Consider the following 18,632-nt stretch of genomic DNA (forward strand, 5'->3'; position numbering starts at 1 on the left):
CAGAAGACAGGAATAAAAGCCTATCAGCTAGTTCAGAGTGTATAATTGGTAGGCCAGACCACCATTACACTGCATTCAGTTGTCCCTAACACTCTCCTGACACTCTCATAGGCCTCTACCCCACTGGAGCTGCCTTCCTTTCATGTCTAGGCCTTAATTGTTCCTTCTACTATATCCACCATGCCCATCAGAGTCAACCAATATTTGCTTTTCAGAGGGAAATCCTGAAAATGTTGATTAGGGCCAGTTGAACTGAACCAGAATGCCTTGGAGATTCAAATTTTCTCCAACATTTTCACATTGCATTGGCCTCTGGTTTAAAAGCCTTCCCAGTGGACCAACATGGCAATGTATGGATGACCTAGTGCTGGGTGGATGCACATAGGAAGATTGTGTGGAAGAACATGACTGCAACTTACCCTCCTAGAGAAAGTTTCAAGAAAAAAGTTTCAAATCTTTAAGGAAAGTCAAATACTCTAGCTTCACCTCTCCAAAGGCCCAGAGAGGAAACAGGCTGTTTCTGTCAGCCCAACATCAGGCTCTGGAGTTCCTCAGAGCCTAATGTTTCTGTAGACTCTAGATATCTGATTTCTCTGTCTTTATGAAACCCCTTTATTCACAAATTGAGGAGCAAGAGAACTTTATTATGGAAATGAACACAAAGGTCTTTGAAATCAAGCAGGTCCTCACCAATGCACGTGGCCTGGGACTTATACACATATCAAAATCCTTGTATGTGTATGATCAGACTGGCATTACCGTGGGGGTCCTGACCCAGTGATATACATGGCCACCCTGTCTATGGGCATGCATGGCCATGGCCCTTCTAGGACAAACTGATTTTCAGATAAGAATTAACAGTCCAGATGTCACACTCAGTATTGGCATTAATGGACTAAGGGCAAACACTGTCAGATGCTCGGATATTAATGAACGAATGCTACGTGGCAAACCCACATAGTCATCTACAGTAGTGTACACACAAACCCTAAAGATCTTACTGCCTGTTAGACTAGGTAAGCCAGATCATGACTACATTAAAGTTAGGCATAAGGTTTTTTCCAGATGAGCAGACTTAACAGAGAAGCCCCTTAAGGACTCTGATGTTAGTCTTTCACCCATGATAGTTTTGTAAAGAAGGAGAATGCCTTTTGGGTATATCACGAAGACCTAAATGTCATCGCTGAGTTGAAATCTCTGCCAAAGTGAAGCTCGGTACAAAAGGCAGAACTCATAATGCTGCCCACAGCTCTCTCTAACTAGGAGCAGGGACGGGTGCCAATATATGCATGGATTCTAAATAGCCTTTGCCAGTATCCATATATATGAAGCTTTCTATAAAGAAAGGAGCCTAATCAATTCAGGGGAAAATGTCATAGTAATCCTTGGACACTTAGCTACAGCATGGGTCCCTAAAAGGGTAGTAGTTATGCACTGTTGGGGACATCAAAAGGAGAGTGACACATTACATTTACCTATGTGATGACTAGCGATTCTAATTTGACATCAGTAAAAAACAGTTTGAAGTAAAGGTCATAAAGAAGTTTGAACAGTTTCAACAAAGATGTACATTGTTGAAAACTGATGACAGAAGAGACCAGAAAATGTGCAGGCTAAACCAAGACTTTCCTTTCGATGAAAAATCAAAGTCCAAGAAGGAAACGAGAAACTAGGTTTCTAGGCTGGGCTTCACTGTAGCCTGAGGTGGTCTAGGCTGACCTGCACCTCTTCTGCAGGCTTTCAGATGACACCTTCAGGAATATCCCTTTAGGCTCAAAGACACACAGATATCAACAATCTAAGGCTCCTGAGTTCAAAGATAGATTCCTGTGTCAGAAAGTCACTAGATAGAAAAAATTAAAAGGGACCATTCTAATGCCGTTTTTAACACTTTATTGAAATCTTCTTTGACCCCATTACTACATCTAATATAAAATGTGAATAAAGTCTGAGTCTGGTGTGTTCCACTCAAATGATATCAACATCGGAAAACATGACTTGGGCATTTGGTAATGTGAGCCTAAGCCAGGAAAACACTGTGGCCAAAGGTTCCATGCCTTTGAGTATGAAACCTCAAGAAAAAATGGGAGCACTGATTCCAGAATGCAATGCTTGGGACCCTTCAGGGAGAGGGAGAAGGGCTGCAAAACCAGTGACAATGCGTAGAACTGCCTAAATTCTTAGAAAACCAAACCTAACAGCCTATCATAGCTTCTGCATTAGCATCCAAACCTCTTCCACAAGGGTTGCAATGCCCTGTCGTCAGGTTCATTTTTCAGCTCTTCTTCCAGGTGCTTCTGTGTAACTTGAAAGGCAGGTTGTCAATGTCTGTGCTTACTATGAGGAAATGGCCTGAGTGTTGCTGAACAGTGTCTCTCATCTAATTGAAGACTATGTTAGTGCTGCTTGCATGTGGTTTTTCAGCAAGACAATAGCAAGTGTTTTAAACCTTTTAATGTCTTTTTAAGTCTATCTTTAGAGAAATTCCTATGTATGCAAATGACTATGACTAGTCCTTCATAGAGTCCAACTACTAACCTTAAACTGTTACATACATTTAGAAAACATTATCTAAAGGTATCTTACATTGAATAAAGAATGTACTTTCAGATAATGTTAACAAACATTATTCACACTCTCCTGGAAAACTGAGGAGAATAAAAATATGCTTTGTTCACAGTGGTTGGTAGCTGTCCACCCTCTGCAGAAGTGTATCGGAGTATCCAGGTGAATAATACCTGAAAAAAAGAAATTTGCTATTAGATAGGAAAAAATTCCAAAGATGGACTCAAATGATTCTACACAAGAAACATTAACATAAGTAAAACTTCATATATGCTCTTCTAACTACATTCTTCTAGTAATGCTATATGCATTTGGTTAGAGACTATGAAGAATACCAACTAACAGTGCTGTACTTGAGAAGGAAAACACTTAAGAATATGTATAACATGACTGCAGAGATGGCTCAGTGGTTAAGAGCACTGACTGCTCTTCCAGAGAACCAGGGTTCAATTCCCAGCACCCACATGGCAATTCACAATTGTCTGGTACTCCAGGATCCAACACCCTCAACAAAGACAAACATGCAGGCAAAATATCAATACACATAAAATAAAATAAAACTAAATAATTTTTTAAAAAGAAATAGGTATAATGACAACTAAGATGTTTTGTAAAAAAAAAAAAACAAAAACAAAAAAAAACAAAAAAAAAACCTTCAATCCATGGATGAAATTTCATTTCAGACACTTTTTATCAAGTAAGTAATGTTACTTTTTATAATTTTGTGTGTATGTGTGTATGTGTTTACCTGCATGTATGTATGTACATCACTCATGTTTTGTGCCCTCAGAATACTGAAGAAGACATCAGATCTCCTGGCACTGGAGTTACAAATAGTTGTGAACCACCACATAAGTGTTAAGAATTGAACCTGGATACTCTTAAAGAGCAGTCAGTACTCTCAACTGCTGAGCCAGCACTCCAGCTCTGTAAAATTACTTAAAAAGGATAATAACTGAGAGATTTTAATAATAATTTTAATAAAAATTATTATAACATAAAGTATTAATCACCTTCATTGATTCTTGGGTATACATACATAGTAATATGAATGTATATTTCTAAATTAAACATTTTATAAAAGATTAATGTAAACTAATTAAACAAAATATCAAAAATACATTTGATATATCATGGGAATAAGCATAAAACTATATTAAATAATATTTGGCAGATATTCTAGTATATAATAAACATTTTTTAATCTGAAAAAATATAATTTAAATTTTTTCTAAACATTCATTCAAAAATAATAAAATTTTAAAAAGTTTGTTTCTAGATAAAATCTAATGTTAGGGTCTTGCTTTGGCCTCTTTTTGATAACTATACTTATGCTTACTTAAAAAGTCATGAATTGGGCTGGAGAGATGGCTCAGCAGTTAAGAGCACAGACTGCTCTTCCAGAGGTCCTGAGTTCAATTCCCAGCAATCACATGGTGGTTCACAACCATCTGTAATGGGATCTGATGCCCTCTCCTGGTGTGTCTGAAGACAGCGACAGTGTACTCACATACATGAAATAAATCTATTTTTAAAAGTCATGAATTTTATTATACTAATTACCTCCATAATTTGTTAATTAAATGTGAAAAATCATCTGCTGCATTGTTTTCCAATAATGTCTTTATATACAGTCAAGGTTAAACAGTGCATACAACATATCTAAAGCTCTCTTAAAGAAGGTTTTTTTCTCATAAAGCCTTTGTCTGAGTTAGGGTTTTACTGCTGTGAACAGACATCATGACCAAGGGAAGTCTTATAAAGGACAACATTTAACTGGGGCTGACTTACAGGTTCAGAGGTTCAATCCATTATCATTAAAGCAGGAAGATGGCAGCATGCAGGCAGGCATGGTGCAGGAGGAACTGAGAATACTACATCTTCATCTGAAGGCTACCAGGAGAATACTGACTTCCAGGCAGCTAGGATGAGGGTGGTAAAGCCCACACCGACAGTGACACACCTACTCCAACAGGGCCACACGTTCTAAGAGTGTCACTCCCTACGGGGAGCATATACAAATCATCACAGTCCACTCCCTGGTCCCCATAGGCTTGTTCAAACATTTGAGTCTTTGGGAGATATTCCTAAACATAGCATAATGCAAAATACATTTAGTAAAACTTCAAAAGCCTCCATAGTCTATAGCACTCTCAACAATGTTAAAAGTCCAAAGTCCAAAATCTCTTCTGAGATTCATCCAAACACTTAACTATTATCCTGAAAGTAAGTCAGGAAACCAAGTGAGCAAACTATAAACACAGTATCTCCAGGTCTGATGTCAAAGCAGTCTTCAGATCTCCAACTCCTTTTTCATCTTTGTTGACTACAACAAACTTCTTTCTCCTGGGTTGGTTCCACTCCTTGTTTGCAGCTTTCCTCAGCAGGCATCCTGTGGCTCTGGCATCTTTAACATCTTGGGGTCCCCAAGTCAACTTCAGCCTCACAGCTTCTTGTTCCAATGTCTGAGATCCACTCATTATCTTCTGTGTATCTTCAAAGGGTTGGGGTCACTTCTCTAGCTTTGCCCTCTGTAGCATTCTAAGCTCAGGTTGACCCACTCCACTGCCGCTGCTGTTCTGGGTGATCATCCCATGGTACTGGCATCTTCAATACACTGAGGTCTTTTGCTACAACTAGGCTTGACCAATAGCCTCTTATAGGTTCTCTTCTTGATGCCAAGCCTCAACTCCTTTACATGACCCCTTCAGCCCTAGGTCATCAACTGCAAGTGAGGCTGTACCTTCACCAATGGCCTTCCATGGCCTCTCACAGTGCCAAGCCTCAGCTGCTCTTCATGATCCCTTCATGCCTTAAAAACAAGTACCACCTGGGTGACTCTTACACATTACCAAGTATAGCTACAGCATGAAGTACGACCTTGGCTATTTTTGGAACACATCATCTTTGTGCTCTCAGAAAACATCTCCCAGAAGATTTCATCTCAGTGATGCTGGTCTCTTCTTAATCATCACTAATTTCTTAGCTCCAGCTTACTGGCATCAATTGTCCCAGTAGTCTCCTTCTCTGCTTGACTCTAAAGCAAGAGCCACATGGCCAAAGTTGCCAAGTTCTGCTGCTTGCTGGGGCTGGAACATGGCCCCTTGTTCTATTTTATATTATCAACAGCTTTCTGTTTTCCAACTCCTTCACTGCCTAAGCTTGACTGTCCTGGAACTTGCTCCATAGACTGACTTGGAACTCAGAAATCTGCATGCCTGACTCCTAAACACTGGGTGTGGTCCACCAAGCCTGGATTTAAGTTTTTCTTCACCTAGAACTTGCTCTGTTCTAGGCTGGCCTTGAACTCAGAGATCTGCTTGGCTTTATCTCCTGGGATTAAAGGTGTGTACCACCATGCCTGGATCTAAATTTAGCTGGGTAGGATCTTGCCCCAAAGTCCCACTCCCTTAATCTGCAATCTCCTAGAACACAGGACTCAACTCCATTTTACTTTTTGATGCCTCTGTAATACTAAAACCATATATTTTATAATTTTCATTTCTTAGCTTGCCATGCTTGTTTAAAATGCTCTTCTTAAGACTTAGCCAGAGAACAAAGTCTATGATGAGCATTTCTGAGACTTTCAGTGTCAATGCAACTAATCTCTTCACTTTAGCCTCAGGCAGACTCTTCAATCAAGGGCAAAAAGTAGCCACATTCTTCACCAAAATACCACAAAAACATTGTCTAGGCCACATATTGAAATTCTCCACTGAAACCTCTTGAGCCAGGTCCACACAAATCAAATCACTCTCAGTAACAAAATTGTCCAAATTCCTACTAGAATAGCCCATTACACCCCACTTAAAGCATCCCATGGCTTTCCAAATCCAAAGTCCCAAAGCCCACATTCTTTCAAACAAAAGCATGGTCAGGCCTATCATAGCAATACCCTACTCCCAGTACCAAGTCCCAGTCTTAGGGTTTTACTGCTGTGAACAGACACCATGACCAAGGCAAGGCTTATAAAGAACAACATTTAATTGGGGATGGCTTAGAGGTTCAGTGGTTCAGTCCATTATCATCAAGGTGGGAGCAAGGCAGCATGCAGGCAGGCATAGTGCAGGAGGAACTGAGAATACTACATCTTCATCTGAAGGCTACTAGCAAAATATTGACTTCCAAGCAGCTAGAATGAGGGTCTTAAAGCCCACACCCACAGTGACACACCTACAACAAGGCCACACCTACTCCAAAAGAGCCACACCTAATAGTGCTACTCTCTGGGCAGAGCATATACAAACCATCATAACCTTCTACCTTGAAAAAATGTCTTTCAGTGGTGGATTTCTTCCAAATAGTCTTGCAATTAAGGGTTCACAATTATTTCTCTCCTAGTCTGAGTTAGTGCAAATTTTAAAGCTTGCTTCACTGTCCTATGTCCCTTAAAATGTTTCCAGTGTAAGACAGATACTTTTTATATAAATGCAAGAAGTAGATTTTCTAGAATTTTTTTTAATCATGTAATATCATAACCACTAGCCACAGGAAACTAAAGAACACTCCATGCAACGGTTTTACATTGAAACTAAATACTTTGCATTTGCCTTTTGAAATTGATAATACAATTATCAGAAAACATTTACATGTGTTTATAATGAGAGTTTTCTTATTTTAATTGGAAAAATATTTCTCATACAATAGGTTCTGATCAGTTTTCCCTCCTTCCTGCCTTCTCACCCATCCAGTGCCACATCCTTCCTCTCTCTCTCTCTCTCTCTCTCTCAGAAAACAACCAGGCAGATAAAAGAGAACTTTTTAAATGAATAATAACAAGAAATACACACAGAGAGATAAAAATCCATGAAGACATAAAATCAGAAACCATAATACACAAGTAAAAGACAAATAAGACAAAAAAAAAAAAAAAAAAAAAAAGATACCCAAACAAGCATTATGAAACAAAAAGTCTACAGGAACACCATTGAGTTCATTTTCTCTTCCCCATCTACTATAAGGCATGGGGTAAATATACCCAATGAGATTCTACTGAAAAGCACTAATTTTTTTTCCTTTGAAAGTGAGTGCCAATTGCTTTTTGCTTATGAGTAAGGGCCCATGTCCACTTCCACTCTCAGCACTGGAACCATTCTGGCTTGACCCTAGGCAGGCTCTATGTATGCTGCCAAGGTCTTTGTGAGTTCGTATGTGTGTTGTTATTGTTGTGTCTGGAAGACACAGAGTCCTCAGATTTATCCATCACTCTTGGCTCTTACAAGCTTTCCTCCTCCTTTTCCGTATACATGTCTGAGCCCTGAGGGGAGAGGTTTGAGGAAGGCATCGCACTTACAACTGAGCATTCCAAACTCTCCCCCTCTTGGAGCATTGTCTTGTGGGGCCTAGAATAACTTATGAGTCACTTTTTTAACTGTAAATTTCATAATCTAAATTTAGGTCAAATCTTCCAATGGAATTTGCACTCTGAATTAAAATGCAATATAAATCATAAAATATAAAATATAAAATAACTTATTAATAATTTTATATTACTATAAATTGAAAGTATAATGTTTGGATACTTGAGTTAACCAAAAAAGTCAGTAAATTTTATTTATCCTGTTTTATTTTATTAAACATGCTACTAAAAATCTTGAAATTGAGAAAAGCACCTGGGTAGCTAGGGCGCAGGGTCGGCTGACACCCGCCAGCTACCCACGACCCCCGCCACAGGATTTTGAGACTGCTGGTGAGTGGAACACAGCTTCTGCTCCAGTCCAATCACGCGGGACCTGAGACTGCTCTGGTCGGGGAGGCAGAAATCCGGCCTACATAGGGCCACAAGCCTCTTCCGGTCAGAAAAGCACCTGGGTATCTAGGGCACAGGGTCGGCTGACACTCGCCAGCTACCCACAACACCCACCACAGGATCTTAAGACTTCTGGTGAGTGGAACACAGCTTCTGCTCCAATCCAATTGCACGCGGGACCTGAGACTGCATTAGTTAGGGAAGCAGAAACCGGCCTGAGTAGGGCCACAGGCCTCATCCGGCCAGATCAGCACCAGGGGAGCTAGAGCGCAGGGTCGGCTGATACCCGCCAGCTACCCACGACCCCCGCCACAGGATTTTGAGACTGCTGGTGAGTGGAACACAGCTTCTGCTCCAATCTTTAAACAGTGACAACGACAACAACTAACCCCAGAGATTACCAGATGGCGAAAGGTAAACGTAATAATCTTACTAACAGAAACCAAGACCACTCACCATCATCAGAACCCAGCACTCCCACTTCGCCCAGTCCAGGGCACCCCAACACACCGGAAAAGCTAGACACGGATCTAAAAGCATATCTCCTGATGATGGTAGAGGACTTCAAGAAGGACTTTAATAACACACTTAAAGAAATACAAAGGAACACTGGTAAACAGGTAGAAGACAGTAAAGAGGAAGCACAAAAATCCCTTAAAGAATTGCAGGAGAACACTGCTAAAGAGTTACAAATCCTTAAAGAAAAACAGGATAACCTAATCAAACAGGTAGAAGTCCTTAATGAAAAACAGGAAAACACATCCAAACAGATGATGGAAATGAACAAAACCATACTAGACCTAAAAAGGGAAGTAGACACAATAAAGAAAATCCAAAATGAGGCAACATTGGAGATAGAAACCCTAGGAAAGAAATCTGGAACCATAGATACGAGCATCAGCAACAGAATACAAGAGATGGAAGAGAGAATCTCAGGTGCAGAAGATTCCATAGAGAACATCAGCACAACAATCAAGGAAAATGTAAAATGCAAAAAGATCCTAACTCAAAACATCAAAGAAATACAGGACACAATGAGAAGACCAAACCTACGGATAATAGGAGTGGATGAGAATGAAGATTTTCAACTCAAAGGACCAGCAAACATCTTCAACAAAATTATAGAAGAAAACTTCCCAAATCTAAAGAAAGAGATGCCCATGAACATACAAGAAGCCTACAGAACTCCAAATAGACTGGACCAGAAAAGAAATACCTCCCGACACATAATAATCAGAGCAACAAATGCTCTAAATAAAGATAGAATACTAAAAGCAGTAAGAGAAAAAGGCCAAGTAACATATAAAGGCAAGCCTATCAGAATTACACCAGATTTTTCACCAGAGACTATGAAAGCCAGAAGATCCTGGACGGATGTTATACAGACACTAAAAGAACACAAATTCCAGCCCAGGCTACTATACCCAGCCAAACTCTCAATTAACATAGATGGAGAAACCAAAGTATTCCACGACAAAACCAAATTCACACATTATCTCTCCAGGAATCCAGCCCTTCAAAGGATAATAACAGAAAAAAACCAATACAAGGACAGGAACCATGCCCTAGAAACAACAAGAAGGTAATCCCTCAACAAACCTAAAAGAAGACAGCCACAAGAACAGAATGCCAACTTTAACAACAAAAATAACAGGAAACAACAATTACTTTTCCTTAATATCTCTTAATATCAATGGACTCAACTCCCCGATAAAAAGACATAGACTAACAAACTGGCTACACAAACAAGACCCAACACTTTGCTGCTTACAGGAAACTCATCTCAGAGAAAAAGATAGACACTACCTCAGAATGAAAGGCTGGAAAACAATTTTCCAAGCAAATGGTATGAAGAAACAAGCTGGAGTAGCCATTCTAATATCTGATAAGATTGACTTCCAACCCAAAGTCATTAAAAAAGACAGGGAGGGACACTTCATACTCATCAAAGGTAAAATCCTCCAAGAGGAACTATCAATCCTGAATATCTATGCTCCAAATACAAAGGCAGCCACATTCATTAAAGAAACTTTAGTAAATCTCAAAGCACACATTGCACCTCATACAATAATAGTGGGAGACTTCAACACACCACTTTCACCAATGGACAGATCATGGAAACAGAAACTAAACAGGGACACAGAGAAACTAAGAGAAATTATGAATCAAATGGATCTGGCAGATATCTACAGAACATTCTATCCTAAAACAAAAGGATATACCTTCTTCTCAGCACCTCATGGTACCTTCTCCAAAATTGACCACATAAATGGTCACAAAACAGGCCTCAACAGATACAAAAATATTGAAATTGTCCCATGCATCCTATCAGATCACCATGGACTAAGGCTGATCTTCAATAACAAAATAAATAATAGAAAGCCAACCTTCACGTGGAAACTGAACAACACTCTTCTCAATGATACCTTGGTCAAGGAAGGAATAAAGAAAGAAATTAAGAACTTTTTAGAGTTCAATGAAAATGAAGCCACAACATACCCAAACTTATGGGACGTAATGAAAGCATTTCTAAGAGGAAAACTCATAGCTCTGAGTGCCTCCAAAAGGAAATTAGAGAGAGCACACATTAGCAGCTTGACAACATACCTAAAAGCACTAGAACAAAAGGAAGCAAATTCGCCCAAGAGGAGTAGACGGCAGGAAATAATCAAACTCAGGGGCGAAATCAACCAAGTGGAAACAAGAAAAACTATTCAAAGAATCAACCAATCAAGGAGCTGGTTCTTTGAGAAAATCAACAAGATAGATAAACCCTTAGCCAGACTCACTAGAGGGCACAGGGAAAGCATCCTAATTAACAAAATCAGAAATGAAAAAGGAGACATAACAACAGATCCTGAAGACATCCAAAACACCATCAGATCCTTCTACCAAAGGCTATACTCAACAAAACTGGAGAACCTGGATGAATTGGAGAAGTTCCTAGACAGATACCAGGTACCAAAGTTGAATGAAGATCAGGTTAATGATCTAAACAGCCCTATATCCCCCAAAGAAATAGAAGCAGTCATTAATAGTCTCCCAACTAAAAAAAGCCCAGGACCAGATGGGTTTAGTGCAGAGTTCTATCAGACCTTCAAAGAAGATCTAATCCCAGTTCTTCACAAACTATTCCACAAAATAGAAACAGAAGGTACTCTACCCAACTCATTCTATGAAGCCACAATTACTCTGATACCTAAACCACAAAAAGACCCAACAAAGATAGAAAACTTCAGACCAATATCCCTTATGAATATTGATGTAAAAATCCTCAATAAAGTTCTTGCTAACCGAATCCAAGAACACATCAAAACAATCATCCATCCTGACCAAGTAGGTTTCATCCCAGTGATGCAGTGATGGTTCAATATACGGAAATCCATCAACCTAATCCAGTATATAAACAAACTCAAAGACAAAAACCACATGGTCATCTCGTTAGATGCGGAAAAAGCATTTGACAAGATCCAACACCCATTCATGATAAAAGTCTTGGAAAGATCAGAAATTCAAGGCCCATACCTAAACATGATAAAAGCAATCTACAGCAAACCAGTAGCCAACATCAAAGTAAATGGTGAGAAGCTTGAAGCAATCCCTCTAAAATCAGGGACTAGACAAGGCTGTCCACTTTCTCCATACCTATTCAACATTGTACTTGAAGTCCTAGCCAGAGCAATTCGACAACAAAAGGAGATCAAAGGGATACAAATTGGAAAAGATGAAGTCAAAATATCACTCTTTGCAGATGATATGATAGTATATATAAGTGACCCTAAAAATTCCACCAGAGAACTCCTAAGCCTGATAAACAGCTTCGGTAAAGTAGCTGGATATAAAATTAACTCAAACAAATCAATGGCCTTTCTCTACACAAAGAATAAACAGGCTGAGAAAGAAATTAGGGAAACAACACCCTTCTCAATAGTCACAAATAATATTAAATATCTTGGCGGGACTCTAACTAAGGAAGTGAAAGATCTCTATGATAAGAACTTCAAGTCTCTGAAGAAAGAAATTAAAGAAGATCTCAGAAGATGGAAAGATCTCCCATGCTCATGGATTGGCAGGATCAACATTGTAAAAATGGCTATCTTGCCAAAAGCAATCTACAGATTCAATGCAATCCCCATCAAAATTCCAAATCAATTCTTCAACGAATTAGAAAATGCAATCTGCAAATTCATCTGGAATAACAAAAAACCTAGGATAGCAAAAACTCTTCTCAAGGATAAAAGAACCTCTGGTGGAATCACCATGCCGGACCTAAAGCTCTACTACAGAGCAATTGTGATAAAAACTGCATGGTACTGGTATAGTGACAGACAAATAGACCAATGGAATAGAATTGAAGACCCAGAAATGAACCCACACACCTACGGTCACTTGATCTTCGACAAGGGAGCTAAAAACATCCAGTGGAAGAAAGACAGCATTTTCAACAAATGGTGCTGGCACAACTGGTTGTTAACATGTAGAAGAATGCGAATCGATCCATTCCTATCTCCTTGTACTAAGGTCAAGTCTAAGTGGATCAAGGAACTTCACATAAAACCAGAGACACTGAAACTTATAGAGGAGAAAGTGGGGAAAAGCCTTGAAGATATGGGCACAGGGGAAAAATTCCTGAATAGAACAGTAATGGCTTGTGCTGTAAGATCGAGAATTGACAAGTGGGACCTCATGAAACTACAAAGCTTCTGCAAGGCTAAAGACACCATCAATAAGACAAAAAAACCACCAACAGATTGGGAAAGGATCTTCACCTATCCTAAATCAGATAAGGGACTAATATCCAATATATATAAAGAACTCAAGAAGGTGGACTCCAGAAAGTCAAATAACCCCATTAAAAAATGGGGCTCAGAACTGAACAAAGAATTCTCACCTGAGGAATACCGAATGGCAGAGAAACACCTGAAAAAATGTTCAACATCCTTAATCATCAGGGAAATGCAAATCAAAACAACCCTGAGATTCCACCTCACACCAGTCAGAATGGCTAAGATCAAAAATTCAGGTGACAGCAGATGCTGGCAAGGATGTGGAGAAAGAGGAACACTCCTCCATTGTTGGTGGGATTGCAAGCTTGTACAACCACTCTGGAAATCAGTCTGGCGGTTCCTCAGAAAATTGGACATAGTACTACCGGAGGATCCAGTAATACCTCTCCTGGGCATATATCCAGAAGATGGCCCAACCGGTAAAAAGGACACATGCTCCACTATGTTCATAGCAGCCCTATTTATAATAGCCAGAAGCTGGAAAGAACCCAGATGTCCCTCAACCGAGGAATGGATACAGAAATTATGGTACATTTACACAATGGAGTACTACTCAGCTATTAAAAAGAATGAATTTATGAAATTCCTAGCCAAATGGATGGACCTGGAGGGCATCATCTTGACTGAAGTAACACAATCACAAAAGAACTCACACAATATGTATTCACTGATAAGTGGATATTAGCCCCAAACTTAGGATACCCAAGATATAAGATACAATGTGCTAAACGCATGAAACTCAAGAAGAATGAAGACCAAAGTGTGGACACTGTGCCCCTTCTTAGAATTGGGAACAAAACACCCAGGGAAGGAGTTACAGAGACAAAGTTCGTAGCTGTGATGAAAGGATGGACCATTTAGAGACTGCCGTATCCAGGGATCCATCCCATAATCAGCTTCTAAACGCTGACACCATTGCATACACTAGCAAGATTTTGCTGAAAGGACCCAAATATAGCTGTCTCTTGTGAGACGATGCCGGGGCCTAGCAAACAGGAGTGGATGTTCACAGTCAGCTATTGGATGTATCACAGGGCTCCCAATGGAGAAGCTAGAGAAAGTACCCAAGGAGCTAAAGGGATCTGCAACCCTATTGTTGGAACAACATGATGTACTAACCAGAACCCCGGAGCTCTTGTCTCTAGCTGCATATGTATCGAAAGATGGCCTAGTCGGCCATCAATGGAAAGAGAGGCCCATTGGACTTGCAAACTTTATATGCCCCAATATAGGGGAATGCCAGGGCCAAAAGAATGGGAATGGGTGGGTAGGGAAGTGGAGGGGCGCTATGGGGGACTTTTGGGATAGCATTGGAAATGTAATTGAGGAAAATATGTAATAAAAATATTAAAAATTAAAAAATAAATAAATAAAAAAATAAAAATCTTGAAATTATACATATGGCTCACATTATTTTTCTATTAGACAGTAACTTAAAATTTAAAAAAAAATCTCCACTAAATTAACTGACCCTACAAATACTTCTGTAGGTGTGTGTCACCATGTCACCAGGCTCATTTACAAGCTACTTGACTTTGCTTCACCAGGCTCCTTTACATGCTACACTTCCTCCTTTAACACCTCAGAGACTTTAAAGACACCAGAATTCCCAAAGAAGAAAATATGCTCAGAGATTTCCATTAACCCTCATCAGAAAAGTCACACATAGCATTCTCAATTCCCTATAAGTTTATACAGACCAGGCTGGCGAGATGGCTCAGCGGGTAAGAGCACTGACTGCTCTTCCAAAGGTCCCGAGTTCAAATCCCAGCAACCACATGGTGGTTCACAACCATCCGTAATGAGATCTGACACCCTCTTCTGGTGTGTCTGAAGACAGCTACAGTGTATTTACATATAATAAATAAATAAATCTTTTTAAAAAAAGTTTATACAGACCACATATTAATCACAAAATACTGACTTGTAAATATATCAAGTTGTCCACTAACCAGCAGAAAGTCCCTATTTTTCCTATTGTATCTGATAAGGAACACCACAAGAAGACCTATAGAGTCAACTAACATAGGTCCATGGGTCTCACAGAGACTGAACCACCAATCAAAGAGCATGCAGGGGCTGGACCTAGGTCCCCTACATATTTGTAGGAGATGTGCAGCTTGGTCTTCATATGGATTCCCTAACAATTGGAGCAGGGGCTGTCTGTGACTCTGTTGCCTGCTTTTGAACCCCCTTTCCCTAGCTGGATTGCCTTGTTAGGCATCAATGGGAGAGGATTCACTTAGTCCTGCTGTGACATGATAGACCAGGATGGATTGGTACCCATAGTGGATTTCTCCTCTGAGGAGAAGGGGAGGGGATAATGGAGAGAGGGTGAGATTGGGAGGAGAGAAGGGAGGGAGGCTGTGATTGGGATGTAAAGTAAATAATAAATAACTCAATGGAAATGAAGGTACAAACTTATGGGGCACAAATGAAGGCAGTGCTAAGAGGAAAGTTCATAGCAATGCCTTCATAAAACAACTGGAGAGTTCTCATACTAACTGTATAAAGTACTCTAGAAAAAAAGAAGCAAACACACCCAAGAGAAGAAGGCTGGAAGCAGTCAAATACAGAGCTAAAAGCAATCAATTAGAAACAAAGAAAACAATACAGTCAAAGAACCAAAAGTGGTTCTTTGAGAAAAATCAACAAGATGAACAAATCCTAGCCAAATTAACTAAAAGGCAGAGAGACATAACAACAGACAATGAGGAAATTCAAAGAATTAGTAGGTTTGCATTCAAAAATGTGGAAGTGAAAACTTATACACCCACTTTGGAAATCAATTTGGTGGTTTCTCAGAAAATTGGGAATATTTCTCCCTCAAGATCCAGCTATACCACTCCTGAGCATATACTCAAAAGGAAACCCCACTGTACCAAGTTGACACTTGCTCAACTATGTTCATAGCAGCTTTATTCTTAATAGCCAGAAACTGGGAACAACCTAGATGTCCCTCAACTGAAGAATGGATAAAGAAAATATGGTACATCTACACAATTCTTTTCAGCCATTAAAAACAAAGAGATCATGAAATTTTCAGGCAAATGGAACTTGAGAATATCATCCTAAGATAACCCAGAACCAGAAAGACACATATATAGTATGTACTCATTTATAAATTGGCCATAAAATGCAGGATAACCATACTACAATCCACAGACCCAAAGAAATTAAGTAATAAGGAGAGCCAACGGGAGGATATGTGAATCTCACTCAGAGGTGGATGAAGAGAGAGAACAGGGTGTGAGAGGATGTGAGGAGGATTATAGGAATGGCAATCAGATGTGGGGAAAGAGGGCAAGAGAGGGAGTAAGAAATCAGTGGGGGTCATCTTGAGACTAGCTGGAGACCTAGGAGGGAGGGACTATAGGGAGTCTATAAGAATGACTCTAGCTGACATTTCTACCAATGAAGGATACAGACTGAAATGGCCACCTCCTATAGCCGGGCAGGACCTCCAGGGGAATGAGGGGGATATCAACCCAATCCACCCCAAATTTGTCCTGACTACAAGATGTTCAGGGATAAAGATGGAACAGAGACTGAGGGAACAGCCTACCCTGACTGGCCAACCCCTGACACTACTAATGATAATCTGCTATGCTTGCAAACAGAAGCCTAGCATAACTGTCTCCTGAGATATTTCATCCAGCAGTGGATAAAGGCAAATGCAAAGACCCACAGCTGAGCCCAGGGAGTCTGTGGGAAAGTGGGGGATAGAATTGAGTGACCCAGAGGTGTCAAGGACACCACAAGAAGACCTACAGAGTCAACTAACCTGGGCCTATAGGGCTCACAGAAACTGAACCACCAATCTAAGAGCATGCAGGGGCTGGAGCTAGCCCCACCCCCCATTTGTAACAGATGTGCAGCTTGCTCTTCATGGGGAACAGGGGTGGGGCTGTCTCTGGCTCTGTTCCCTGCCATTGGATCACCTTCCCCCTACCTGGATTACCTGGTTGGGCCTCAGTAGGAGAGATGTTTAGTCCTGCTGGAACTAGGTGTCCCAGGGTGGGTGGTACTCAAGGAAGCTTCCCCTTCTCTACAGAGAAGTGGGGATCATTTGGGGAGGGACTTGGAGGAGAGGAGGGAGGGGGCTGTGATTGGGGTTGTTTTAGTCAGGGTTTCTATTCCTGCACAAACATCATGACCAAGAAGCAAGTTGGGGAGGAAAGGATTTATTCGGCTTACACTTCCATGCTGCTGTTCATCACCAAAGGAAGTCAGGACTGGAACTCAAGCAGGTCAGGGAGCAGGAGCTGATGCAGAGGCCATGGAGGGATGTTCTTTACTGGCTTGCTTCCCCTGGCTTGCTTAGTCTACTCTCTTATAGAACCCAAGACTACCAGCCCAGGGATGGTCCCACCCACAAGGGGCCTTTCCCCCTTGATCACTAATTGAGAAAATGCCTTACAGTTGGATCTCATGGAGGCATTTCCTCAACTGAAGCTCGTTTCTCTGTGATAACGCCAGCTGTGTCAAGTTGACACAAAAATAGCCAGTACAATTTACCCCTTGTCAACTTTACACACAAACACATCACTAGTAAGCCTCAACCCTTACATTCTTACTCATCCCCAAGATCTAAATAACTTTAAAAGTCCCACAATCTTTACATATTCTTAAAATTTCAATCTCTTTAAAATATCCATCTCTTTTAAAATTCAAAGTCTTTTTACAATTAAAAGTCTCTTAACTGTGGACTCCACTAAAACAGTTTCTTCCTTCAAGAGGGAAAATATCAGGGCACAGTCACAATCAAAAGCAAAAATCAATCTCCAACCATCCAATGTCTGGGATCCAACTCACGATCTTCTGGGCTCCTCCAAGGGTTTGGGTCACTTCTCCAGTCATGCCCTTTGTAGCCCATGAATCATCCTTTAGGTTCCAGATGCCTGTATTCCACTGCTGCTGCTGCTCTTGGTGGTCATCTCATGGTACTGGCATCTCCAAAACACTGCGTGACCCCTTCAGTCCTGGGCCTTCAATTGCAACTGAAGCTGCACCTTCACCAATGGCCTTCCATGCCCTCTCACAGTACCTAGCCTCAGCTGCTCTGCATGACCCCTCCATGCCTTCAAAACCAGTACCACCTGGGTGACCCTTACATATTACTAAGTCCTGCTGCAGCAGGAGTACAACCTTGGCTATCTCTGGAACACAGCCTCTTTGTGCTTTCAGAAAACACTTCCCAGAAGATGTCACCTCAATGATGCTGGTCTCTTCTTAATCACCGCTAATTTCTTAGCTCCAGCTAACCAGCATCAATAGTCCCAGTAATGCAAAGTTTTTGCTTTAGTAGTTCTGGTATCTTGTTAATCACAGCTGATTCTTCAGCCCCAGCTAACCAGAACTACAGAATCTTCACAATCAAAACAGCAATGGCCCTGAAAAGAGTCTTTAATTTTCCCTCTGAAATTTCACAAGCCAGGCCTCCATCTTCTGCACTGTTCTCAACATTATGTTCCAAGCTCCTACAAAATATCTGACAGAGCTCTTAACAATGAATGGATATTCAAGCCCAA

The 18,632-nt window shown here is 40.5% G+C and overlaps 1 protein-coding gene across 2 annotated transcripts in view; it reads right to left on the reverse strand.

Moving 5' to 3' along the window:
* Positions 1-349: 349 nt before the first annotated feature.
* The window catches only part of LOC110311725 (sperm-associated antigen 6), a 110,227-nt gene continuing 91,944 nt past the window's right edge, over positions 350-18,632 (reverse strand). Inside the window, exon 10 of one of the 2 annotated variants that reach the window (XM_085832149.1) lies at positions 350-2,738. In XM_085832149.1, the coding sequence (XP_085688275.1) occupies positions 2,675-2,738 (64 nt within the window). In that variant the 3' untranslated portion in view covers positions 350-2,674. The remainder of the gene's footprint in view (positions 2,739-18,632) is intronic. The other variant, XM_021185223.3, reaches the window with a different exon arrangement.

Source organism: Mus caroli, unplaced genomic scaffold, assembly GCF_978045245.1.
Source record: "Mus caroli unplaced genomic scaffold, Mus_caroli_1 scaffold_17, whole genome shotgun sequence".
Taxonomy (NCBI): domain Eukaryota; kingdom Metazoa; phylum Chordata; class Mammalia; order Rodentia; family Muridae; genus Mus; species Mus caroli.